Source organism: Drosophila simulans, chromosome 3L, assembly GCF_016746395.2.
Source record: "Drosophila simulans strain w501 chromosome 3L, Prin_Dsim_3.1, whole genome shotgun sequence".
Lineage (NCBI taxonomy): Eukaryota > Metazoa > Arthropoda > Insecta > Diptera > Drosophilidae > Drosophila > Drosophila simulans.
The window spans coordinates 5,370,956-5,383,279 of record NC_052522.2 but is presented as its reverse complement, the minus strand read 5'-3'; the positions used below and the strand labels follow the sequence as shown (position 1 = coordinate 5,383,279).

The 12,324-nt window shown below is 40.3% G+C and overlaps 1 protein-coding gene across 1 annotated transcript; it reads right to left on the bottom strand.

The window, feature by feature from the left end:
- Nucleotides 1-6,489: 6,489 nt before the first annotated feature.
- LOC6736877 (mucin-5AC) lies at nt 6,490-10,428 on the bottom strand. The gene is made up of 2 exons (XM_039293597.2): nt 10,228-10,428; nt 6,490-10,093 (listed from the first exon to the last, which is right to left on the bottom strand). The coding sequence occupies exons 1-2, from the start codon at nt 10,232-10,234 to the stop codon at nt 6,516-6,518; spliced, it is 3,585 nt and encodes a 1,194-aa protein (XP_039149531.1). The 5' UTR covers nt 10,235-10,428; the 3' UTR covers nt 6,490-6,515.
- Nucleotides 10,429-12,324: the final 1,896 nt, after the last annotated feature.

Here is a 12,324-nt window from a genome sequence, read left to right as displayed (position 1 = left end):
CCCACATTCACATCGCAAACACATCCCACATGCAAAAGTTGCTGTGTGCCATTAAAATCACGTAGTAAATTTTCTTTCGTTAAACTTGAGCCGCTTTCGATAATTCGTTGTGAGTGAAAAATGTTCGTAAGTGAAGTTTTTCAGTTTTTTTTTTGTGGGGTTGCTCCTTATTTCTTTGCTGCATATTAATATGAAATTTGTAGCATACTTTTGAGCGACCGTAAATGTTTTTTTCGAGTATGTGGGGTGGTATTGTATTAAAAGAGTCATAAATTTTCAGCACTGCTGACAGTTTTCATATTTGACTTTTCCTATGCATGTTCAACGGAAATCGCTACACCAAAAACATCTAGGTATGAGAGTTTTTTTGGTATATGGGTCGAGGATGTGGATTTTGTACCTGCATTTATAAGGTGAGGAACAACTTTTTGTCTAAGTAAATGTTTGGGAATGGGGTGAAATGTTCTGCATATGAAATGAAAGTATTTTCGGCATTTTTCTATCAAAGGGAGCTTGGTTTCACTGTAAGATGGGGGGTAAAGATTGATTTATTGTAGCTAAGGAATCTTTTTGTTATAAATAACGAAATTACTTTTATAGACATATGCCTTTTTAATAGACAACATTAATTTTCGATATTTCGACTATTTTGCTCATAACTTTCCTAAAAATGGGTATACATGTAATCTAATAACCGTTTTGTAAAGCTTATTAGCCATGTTAACGAAATCTATCGCCGTTTTGCGGATTTATAATAAAAAAAAATTTCGTCATTTTTTGCATTTTTGATAAGGGGTACCATCATCCAAATTTGCAAAAAAACTGAAAAAATTAATATTTCCAAATTTGAATGCCAATCGAATGGGAATTCAATTACGAGTTCATCGAGGTATGGGAATCCATTTTTGGACCATCAAATCCAATGTTTTGCCTGAAAACCCAAATATTTGCTGATGGAATAACAGGAAACGATTTTTGACGAAATACAATCAAAGAACGTATTTATCAGCAACTGATAAAGTGTGTCAGTCATTCTTTCGAATCGACAAGCCAAAAACAGAATCTTGCTGCAAATTCGAGCCCTACAGACCTAACCATTCGAATCTCAATCAGGGGCACATTCAATCACACGCAGACATCCAACTAACGCGCCCAAACAGACGCACAAATATTTACTGAAATTTATTTACTCCTTTTTCGGGTGTCGCATTGAATAACATTTCCATGGGGTGGGGGGGTTAAGGGATTTTCCGACTGCACGAAACGAAAACTTTTCAACTGCAGCTCCAGTTGCAAAGCTTCGAGAAAAGTTTTTACGCCATTTCCGGCGTAACGACATTTTTTGGCCAAATTGTGTGTGAAATTGAATTGCAATTGTCAATAATTCGTTGCCAAAAATGTATATAGGTGGGCATTGAATGCATTTTATATACGCGCTGAAGGAGAAAAGATTCTGCCAAAGTTGAGTGCGTGTATGCAGGGCGATTACGGAAAAGTTGAGCCCAAGTTGCCAACTTTTTCCGCTCAAGGTGCTCTTCACTCTAATTAAAATCCAGCAGTTTCCTCAACTTGATTGAATGCCACCGGTTCCGGGCATTCATTCCTTGTTCAATTTTCAACAATGCCTGGTTGATCTAAATCATTTTTCCGCCTTTTCCCATTTGCTGCAGTAATAAAAACCAATGACGTGTGTAAAATTTATTTATTTTTTATGTGCTCACAACTAATGTCATGCACCAAAAAAATAGAAAGAAGCGAGACACCAAACACATTGAACACTGGAGGACCAAGGCAGCTGCAACAACTTCGTGCCTCGCCAAAGTGGCACGTACCGAAAAGTTCCGCAAAGCCATTTTTGAGTTCCTTTTTTTTGGGGTTGGTGTGTGGCGATGCTGGTTTGATGAATAAGTGGTAAAAATTCAATTATTTTCAATAGTAGTTAGCTCGAGACAAGAAGCATTACAGTCCAAGACGATTTTTGTTAATATTTACTTATATTTAGGTTTATAGCAAAACAAAAAAAATATATCTTGAAGCATACTAAAAGAGCCTTTTAAATACTGTGTTAATAGGTATCTGAAAATCGGAGACTCCTCAAGTAGCACCTTTTCTTCCTTTTTTATTCTAAGCAAATGGGCGAATTCAAACGTTTGTGTGTGTCTGCCACAGTTTGTCATAAATTTTCGAAGAGAACAGAGGGGCAAGGTTTCTCTGTGCAACTGACTTTGCTTTTCCTTTTGGCCGCAACATTTGACACCTGCTACTGCTGGCCGCCCTCTTTTTGGCCTGGTCCTGTTTCGAATTTTATTGTTTGCTTAAATATTTACACAATGAAAACGAAGCGTTTTCCATGTGTGTACTCTTCGGGGAGGAAGTGTTTGCGGTTCTTGCTCAACTTACAAACATTTTTTCCATGGCTTAGGGGCTTGTGATTTATGTTGGCTTGCTGTGTGCCCCCGTCTGATCCCCAAAAGGTTCAGGTTTATGTATTTATGATATTCTATATTGTACTCAATTGCCAATTATGAGCTGTTAAGGTGTCTCGGCTATGATAAATGGCACGGAGAAGTAGAATGGAATTTTTCTCGGTGCCAATTAAAGTTGTGCCAAAAGTTTTGCCTAAAATGTGTTTGGGCCAAAGTGATTTCGACAGCGACAGCAACACTTTTGCCAATTTGAATATTTCATGACATTTGTCACTCTCTGCATGCAACAGACACTCGTTTCCTGTTTACAGACCGTTGAGGATGACACAGCCAGCTCTTGAATCCTTTTTTTTTTGGTCCGACCTGCTGGGCCTTCCACCGTCTGCATGACTCGCGTTTTCCTACGGATTTCTACCGAGTTTTCTTCTCGTTTTTTCAACGTATTCAGCATGTCAACTGCGAAAACTCAATTTGCCTAAGTAAATAAACGGAATATGAATGTTTAATTTATTTTATAGATATTAAATAAACACACGACTCCTAACAGAGTTGAGTACACACATCCAGGGGGAAAAAACTTTGACTTGTAGCTGAACTTCCAACTTCGTTGGGAAGCAATAAAGAAAGCCAATTGTGGGAGCGTTGGCCTGGCTTGTAATAACAAAATTTACAATTCGCCAACTTTTAGCAATTGAAATTTCTTAAAGCACAAAAAAACATTTGCAAGTGGGTGGGAAATCAAAGAAAAATTCGGTTAGAGGTAGCAGTTTGCTTAAGCTCACACTCTTTCCCATCGCGCTTGGAAATCTATCGAAAAAGGTTTAATTAAAATCTCGCCACGGGGAGGAGCGGAAATCAATTTAATTAAACTGGCACTCACTCTCGCTTTCCCCGCTCACTTTCTTCTACGACTTATTTCGGTCTCGCTTCCAAAAGTGAATCACTGACAAAGGAATGTTCAGAATGCAGTAGAGGAAAATATATAGGAAAAGGTGAAAAATTCGGCTATAAGTAAAACGAACACGGCAATTCACATTGCCTTTAATAAAAAATTAAAATAAACTCATTCTAATTATGAAATGCGTACTTGACTTTTTTCTGCTACCATAGACCGCACTGTAGAAATTATTTTAATGCCACACGCTGATTTTTAATTAAGCCACAAGCCCGCACCCCACGTTGCGTATACGCAATGCTGGCATGAATTCGCATATCCTTCTTCATCCTTCATTTGCCAGAGTGTCCATTCTCGTTCCCTCAGTTCATAAAATTTTATGCGTGACTCATGGTTTTTCGCTCCTTTTTTTGTTGACTTGTTTACATGCACCCATGACAAATAATGATGAGTCGCTGCCTTTTATGAATATGAATGCTGTGTGGGCGGTGGTGGGGGGTCCTTCAAGTGGGTGTGGTCGGGCCATAAAAAGCTAAACGTCTGCGTCGGAGGCGTTAAATTTGTGCGAATTTTGTTTTTATATGACCGAATCGTGTTATGACAACGCTTACATGCTGTTATCTCACCAAAAGTGGGCTGAGGTTTATCTCAAGTGGATGGATTGCTGAAGGTGTGTGATATAAGGGCGGAATTGGGTTACAGGTGAACTTATCCAAAAGTCGGAAAATAAGAAAATTAGTTTTCTCTGGTTTGGAAATTAGTTCGAACTGGGCTTAAGAAACTTTTAGATTGAGTTAGCTGCTTATTAGATTACTTTATTTTTATGGCAATCAACCTACAAATTATATTACTTATGATACTGAGGGACTAACATTTAATGATTCCATTATTATCATTTAAAATGATTTGAACCAAAAAAGGTATACCTCTCCATAGGACTAAAACTTTTAGTTAATTTAAATACAACTTCAAACAAATGCTTTCAGTTCACTGAACTCAAAATCGACAGCCGTGCCAAAAGTTAAGAGCATTTTCCTCCTAAAAAAAAACTCAGTCGGCTTCGGTATAGTTTAGTTGCATTTACCCCTAACTGGCCATAACATTTGATTATGTTTTCATAAATACCAGTAAACCACTTTTCCGGCTTTTCCATACCCATTTATTTTGCATAAGCTTTTTATGAAATTTTACCGAAATGTAAATATTTCAAAGTTACCAATTTTCGCAATGAAATTTTGCCATTTAATACAGCACAAACAAGGCAAAAAATCATTAAAAGGCCTGAACTTTGGCTGTCTGTCTAACTGCTGGGGCATCCAGCACATGGTTTAAATTCTCGCGGGAAACATAAAATACATTTTACATAAATGGATGGAGCTGCACATTAATATGTGCCAGCAAAAGTTTTATAAACTAACCCCATGCATGAAAATGGGGCAAGAAGGGAAATTCCGAGTTTCTGCAATGGCAATTTGATATACATGTGCATGTGCATGTGTCGAGTGCTTGGAAAATGTTTTCGCTGCGATTTGTGTCTCCTCCAACTGCATCGCATTGAGATTTTGATAATTGTTAGTTATGTCTGGATATCGTTACAATTTGAGAGTTTTGTGAAAGTTTCCATCTATCCCCCCATTAAGTTGGCTTCGTTGGCAATTTGCTGGGGAATTCTTACCTGTAATTAGTTTTAAGTGTTATTTATGCCACCAAAAACTTTCACTATTAAATTCTAATGCAACTGCTTTCTTGGCACATAATATGCATACTCGTACACCACTAAATGGTACATTTATGGGTACATTTTTGTAAGTGTTGGCCCATTGCCTAATATAGGTTATACTGCCATCGCGGAATATATGGAATTATAAGGAGTTGAACTAGCTGAACTAATCAATGCAGAAGAAAATAAAAAATCAAATAACTACTTTCAAAGTCATGTATTAAAATTTACAATTCTTAGTTCTTCCTCTTCAGAACATAGTCCAACTTCTTGGGTGTTGCCTGTTCAACACTTTTGGGCAGCTTTTTTCATTTTGGCAGTGATTCAACTAAATCTGGCAAGTGAAATCTAGGTAAAATTGTTTTTTTATTACCCAACTTGGCATCGAGATACAGTTTTAGGCGACACCCAGGCAATCAGTATTTAATTTATAAGCATTTAATGATAAAATCCCAATTTAAAATCATTTAATCGGTCCGGCTGTAAGGCAAAGTCTTATCTTCAATTAAGTGAAATTCTTGTGACTTGTTGCTCAATTTTGGGGCTCCTCCACGATTATCCCTATAGACACAAGCACAAATCCTTGTTTATCCTGGGTGGCTATCAAAGCGTTACAAATCACTCGAAGGAGCGCCTTCGCGCGTGTCTATCGATTCGAGTGCGACAAATGGAACGCATTAAGTTAACATTATTGCCAAACAATTTGCTCGAATTGTGTTCATTTTGTGTCGTTACTGTCATTGATACTCACATACATAACTTGCTTTGGTTTCCTTTCCCTTTCTTCGATTTCCACAACAACAACCGCAGTAGCAACAGCAAAACTGAACAACTTATCCTTGTGCTTGTTATATTTACCCTCAATTGTATATGTCCTGCCTGCCACCTCACACCCTAAGGATAATTCCTTGGCAATTGTGTTTTTATGTGGCCAACCCCAAATCTGATTAGACGAGCTTCCGAGGGTTTCAGCTTTGGGCCAAGAACGGCAGTATCAGGCTACGATAAATGGCTGAAACTTGTAAGCGAGCAGATATCAGACGTGGCATTGTCAAGAGGAAACTGCTTTTAGCCTGTTGCTAAAAATACTGTCGCGCGCTTGCGTCCCCTTGAGGGTCTTCGTTTGCAATCCTTTCGACAGGAGGTTCTGCAATTCCAATCGTCTTGTTACCTGTCGGGGGAATTGACTGTGTTAAGTGGTAAATTACCTTCTTTTTTTCTTGGTTTCGTTTTGTTGCGACAAATTACGGGAAAAGGGTTTGCATGTAATTGATACCAAAAGTGGAGCGAAGTATATGTCTAAAATGTGAAAAAAGGACTAAGAAAGCCCAGAAGTGTTAAAAGTAACGAATATGTTAAGCGATTCCCAGCTATTGAGCATTTGTGCATTTACCCAATTGATTTTGTGGGGTAGCAAAAAGAAGAGAAATGGGAAAGATTATTGCTGTGATTTATGCTTTATTAATATATATTTTTAAAATTCAATGAAAATACACCTTTCATTGGGCACAGAGGTGCATTGAAGAAGTTTATCATCGAAGATCGTTCCCTCATCGCAATCCACGGCATATGGAATGGGGTAGTCACAAACGACATAGCGGCTGCAATCATTGGGATACGGAAGCAGAGTTCCAAGAGCTTGGCCACAGCAGATATTGGGGGTGTACGGATCTAGAGTTGTTGGGGTAGGAACAGTGGTTGTCGATTCAGTTGTTGTTGACACTGTTGTCGATTCGGTGGTTGTTGTCTTTGGAGTTGTTGAAACTGTCGTTGATTCTGTGGTAGTTGTTTGTGGAGTGGTTGAAGCTGTAGTTGATTCTGTGGTTGTTGTTTGGGGAGTGGTTGAATCTGTGGTTGTTGTTGAGATTGTGGTTGACTCGGTAGTAGTGGTCTTTGGAGTTGTTGGCTCGGTTGTCGTTGGGGTTGTTGAAATTGTCGTTGATTCTGTGGTAGTTGTCTTGGAAGTTGTTGATTCTGTTGTGGTTGTTTGGGGAGTGGTTGAATCCGTAGTTGTTGTTAAGATTGTGGTTGACTCGGTAGTAGTGGTCTTTGGAGTAGTTGGCATTTCTGTAGTGGTTGTCTTGGGTGTTGTTGAAACTGTTGTTACCGGAGTAGACGAAGCTTCTGTACTTAAAGTTGTAGGCCCTGGTGTGGTTGTCTTAGTGCTACAACCAGCAAGTTCGGGATCCATGCAAGTCAATTCCGTAGGACTAAACTCCAAACCATCCGGACAATCGTAACCAACTGGTATTGGATATTGGCACTTTATATACTTGCTACAGTTTCTCGGGTAGGGTACCAAGGAGTCGTCTGTCTTGCCTTCACAAATTCCCTCTGTCGGCTTGGCAGTTGTAGAAGCTTCCGGAGTAGTTGTTCCTGGTTCCATGGTAGTAGATGCTGGTGGTGTTGAAATTGTTGAAGGCGATTCAGAAGTTTCAGTAGATAATACTGTAGATGATTCTGTAGTTTCTGTTGATGACTGTGTTGATTGTCCGGTAGATGATTCCGTTGTTGATTCTGTTGTTGATTCTGTCGTTGATTCTGTTGTTGATTCAGTAGATGATTCTGTAGAAGATCCCGTTGATGGTTCGGATGGCGTTGTTGAGCCTTCCCCGTCTCTTGGTGTAGTCGTCGACTCCGATGGCTTAGCAGTGGTTGTAATCGAACAATTGGCGAGTGAAGCATCAACACACTTTCCAAGCTCCACACTAAACTCATCTCCTTTGTCGCATTCAAAGGCAACCGCAATGGGTCTATCGCACTGAATGTACTTCGAACAATCGTTGGGATAGGCGACAAGGGCCCCATCCTCTACGTCGTCACATGGTCCTTTCTGCGGTGGTGGTCTCGTAACCGCTGTGGTCGTTGTCGGCTCACTGGTAGTTGATGTGGTTGAGGTGTAGTCCCATCGACAGGCATCTGAAGGAACATCCGCTCCACACTTTTCAGTAATTGGATCGTAGTACTCCCCACAATTACAGACGTCCATCATGTAAATGTAGTCATCCACACAGCGTATGAACCATTGACAGTTATCCGGATATGGGAAGGTATCCCGACTGCTATTTGTACACATGGTCGGTTCCGGAGGAGGTCTTGTATAGCCTGGTTCTGGAGTCGTGGTGCTTTGATCACCCTCACAATCACTTTCTTCCCAATCATCAACGCACTTCTGTAACTTTGAACTAAAGAATGTCTCATCGGGACAGAAGAAGGCTATGGGAATTGGCGAAACGCACACAATATACTTGGTGCAGTTATTGGGATAAGCAATATTCTCGTTCTCATTCCGACCACCGCAAATACCAGTTTTTGGGGCCACAGTTGTGGTTGTCCTTTCGGTGGTTGTGGACTTGGGGGTGGTATCTCTTTCGGTTGTTGTGGTCTCTGTCGTTGTTGTTGTTGTTGTGGTGGTTGTGACTTGTGATGGTTTGCACGCATCGGGTGACACATCAGGTCCACACTGACCTGTGCTGGGATCAAAATAACTGGCGTAAATGCAGGGTGCCAGAGTCCATTGTCCGCCGCCCAAGCAAAGATAATACTTGCTGCAATCATCCGGATAAGCGAACGAAGCTCCCAACTCCTGACCATCGCAAAGCTGATCTGGTCCCAAAGTTGTGGCCACTGTGGTGGTAGTCGTGGTGGGTGTGGTTTTTTCAGTAGTAGTAGTTGGTGTGGTGGTTGGAATTGGAGTCGTGGTGCGATCTCCAAGGCACACAACATCATCTGGCTCATCGCATACAAGCCAGTCGGGATTGAAGAGCGTATTAGGAGGACAATGACCCATTTGCACTTGATTGTCTTTACATATCAAGTACTCCGAACAATTGCCTATGTAGGCAAAAACAGTGCCGTCCTTTTCACCCTTACAATCATTTGGATCGACATCAGAGGGAAGTCCAGCGGTAGTGGTTACAATCTCTTCTGTGGTGCTAGAATGAATTTCAGTTGTAGACCCATCAGAAGGCAGTGTTATAGGCGTTGAAGGAGTTGTGGTGATTGAAGGAGTGGTCGTGATTGAAGGCGTAGTTGGTTTTTTGGTTGTTCCCGGAGTTGTGGGGAATGGCAGGGGGTCACACCACACCGAATCGGGTGTATCGCAGATGTGCAGCCAATTATTAAAGAGTTTATCCGGCTGGCAGTAATCCAAATCTGTGCAACCATTCTTGCAGACCAAGTACCCACTGCAATTGTAAGGATACTCATAGAAACCATTTCCCTTCGGCACACAATAATCCTCTTCAATTCCCTCCGGCGTTGGACCGCAAACCTCATCCTTCTCAGTCGTTGAAGTGGGCGGCATTTCTGTTGTGGTTGTAGGAAGGGGCAGCTCCTCGCAATCCGCCATATCGGGAGTATCGCAAATGCCAAGGTACTTATTGAATACCTTGTCTTCAATGCAGTAATTTAGCACGGGCCAGCCGTAAGTGCAGTTTATATAGGCCTGGCAGTCATAAGGATAATAATGTACCGAGCCATCCTCCTTATTGCGACAGTAGTCATCTGAAATTCCCGGCGGTGCCGGTGGTGGATCCCAACTGGTTGTTGGGTGGTAAATTGAGGGGGTAGAGGACGTTTCAGTGGTTATCTGTGTACTGGTTCCGGTGGTACTTTCTGTCGTTATCTTTGCCGTACTAGATGGTGGTTCTGTGGGCTCTGACGTTATCTTTTGCGTACTGGATGTTGGTTCTGGCGTAAATCGAGTAGTTCCGTCCGTAGGTTCTGGCGTTTCAATCGAATAGTAGATACATTCTACAGCTTGGGGATAATTACACTGCTGAGTCCCATTATCCCACCAGAGATTTGCGGGACACAACTTCACTGTCGGATAGAGACAGTCGCAAACTAGGAACAAACTACAGTTATCCGGATACGGTACCAAAGCACCAAAGTCCTTGCCCTCGCACATCACCTGGTTTTCGTATCGCTGTTCATTGTTGCAGGTTTCGTGACGAGGTTCGATCTTTGGCAGGGCCAAAACATTTAGCTGCCAGCTCCAGAATACGGCTATAACCACTAGAAGCCATGGCAAAGGCTTGAAAATATTATCTAGAAAAATAAAGAAAACCATAATTATACAATTCGCATACAGAGACTATTATTAGTATTTAAGTTTAAATATTTATGTATAATTGACATAATAATTCAATGCATTGTATTTGCATAGAATATCTTGGGTTTACCTTGCATAACAACTCCCCTTTCCAAATTGTACTATATATTTTTAATAGGTCTTTTCTCCTGCGCGTTTAACTCCACACTGGCTTGTTAACTAGGCCAACTGTCTTGTCTATAGCAAAGGTATTTCCTGATATAACGTCGGTAGCTTATATTAATGACATTTTGATTAGATTTAATTAGAAATTCTTTGAAATTCATAGAAAATCGTTTTCATTCTAGTGATTGTAATTTGTGATTTTATGTTATCGTTAACTTTTGAATTATTTGTCTTAAGTGCCATTTCAACACGAGCAGCAGAAGACAGTTTCCGTAATATTCTAATCTAGTGATAAACCAATTACGTATTGAAGTCTTATCTTGGCGTCATAGATTGCTTTGTTTATAAAGGTTAATTTAAAGCAAAATATAAGGCAGGAAGCTTCTCCGGGGTTTTATTTAAGTATTTTACCTACTGGTGTATTTTTACGCACGTATTGCTTGGAAAATGAGTGTCATTTTATATTTTTTCATTTCGAAGGTAAATCATTTTATCCTGTTGGCATGTGTTTTGTGTGCGCCTTTTGTGACTCTTATTGCTGCTGTTATTACACTTATTGTTCTTGTTCGAGTTCAGGGTGTTGTTGGGTCTTTAATGAGCCCACGTGACCTTTCCGACAGCGAAGTTCGAGTCACAATTTATGATCAGCACTCGACGCGTAAATTACACGAATAAAAATGCGAACATAAACGTGAATGAAGCTAGAAGTTTAATGCCCGGCAAGCCATTAAAATTAAGCGACAAAACATGAGTGGCACACAAAAAACGGCAATAAGTAAAATTAGTTGAAAATGTATAAACAGATTGAAGAAATTTGTATCTCTAGTTTAAAGTGGAATTGCAAGCTGCAGTTGCATAGAAAGCTAGCCATGGTATTTCAATTTGTGCTGCAAATTACTTAAAAGCATACAAATCTATTTGTCTGAAGGATGTTTTTATGCTGTCTGGCTGACCTTTTTGCCATCCCTTCTTCAGTCGCCTTTGGGTTGACAAACGCTCACGAAGTTGGCAAATATAAAGTGCAGCCTGAAAGGCCAAATCCATTAATATAAAAATAAAGTTGCATAAAGGAAAAGTGCGGATTATTTCAGGCAAGATTTTTTGAGATTAAAATAATAAATGGTTTTACTTTTGGGTAAATTAAACTCAGGAGTATGAATACTTATAATACTCTTTATAAAAATATATATCAGAATAATTCTATGCTTAGCACATTTTGCTTTGGAATTAGCTTAGCGACGAGATAAAGATACCTCCAATCATATGTCCCCATCTCATTGGCCAAGTTTGCTGCTGGACAATTTTTCAGCTTGATCTGTTGGCTGCTGTCAAGCGTTTGATCTGCAACAGATTGAACTATCAATTATGCCCCTGCATGCGACGTGACCAGCAACTGACATGTGCCACATGCCACATCTCCATCCCCATCCAAAATCTGGGAAACAAGAAGCAGGACCATCAGGTGGCAATGTTAAAACGGACGTTTAGTTACAGCTGAGCACCTGCTCGCCTTTCTGTCCGCCTGGCTGCTCTTCAAAGGAATGGCGGCGGAGAAGCGGGTGAATGCGAGGGAAAACGTGTCCTCCACGCAGCAAAGCTGCTCCTCGCCCCGTGCCACAACTCACCCCCTTGTTTGTGTTGCATGAAATTGACCCGGTGCGTGTGTCGCCAGCGACTGGAAAGGATTCTCGGCGGTCTGATGGGGGATTGTATATGGCGCAATGCATCCTGGGGCCTAGATTCATCACCGAGTCTGTCCGCATTCGTGTGTTTTTCCAGCTTCCAGAGATTTCACGTAAGCCCCCGTGAAACGTCTAAAAAATGTCCAAAAATTTTTTAAGCAATATAAAGCCACACAAAATGAAAGTTTATGGTCAATAATAAATAAATTTTTATGTAAAAATGCTTAATTACTAGAGAAAAAGAAACCATTTTAAATTTGTTAAATGTACGCTTTGTAAATCAGTAATAGCTTTCTGTAACCATTTTATTTTGTGTAGCATTCAAAGCTACGCAAACTTTAAGTGATTGTTTCAAAATATCTGAAAATCCATTGGCTAAG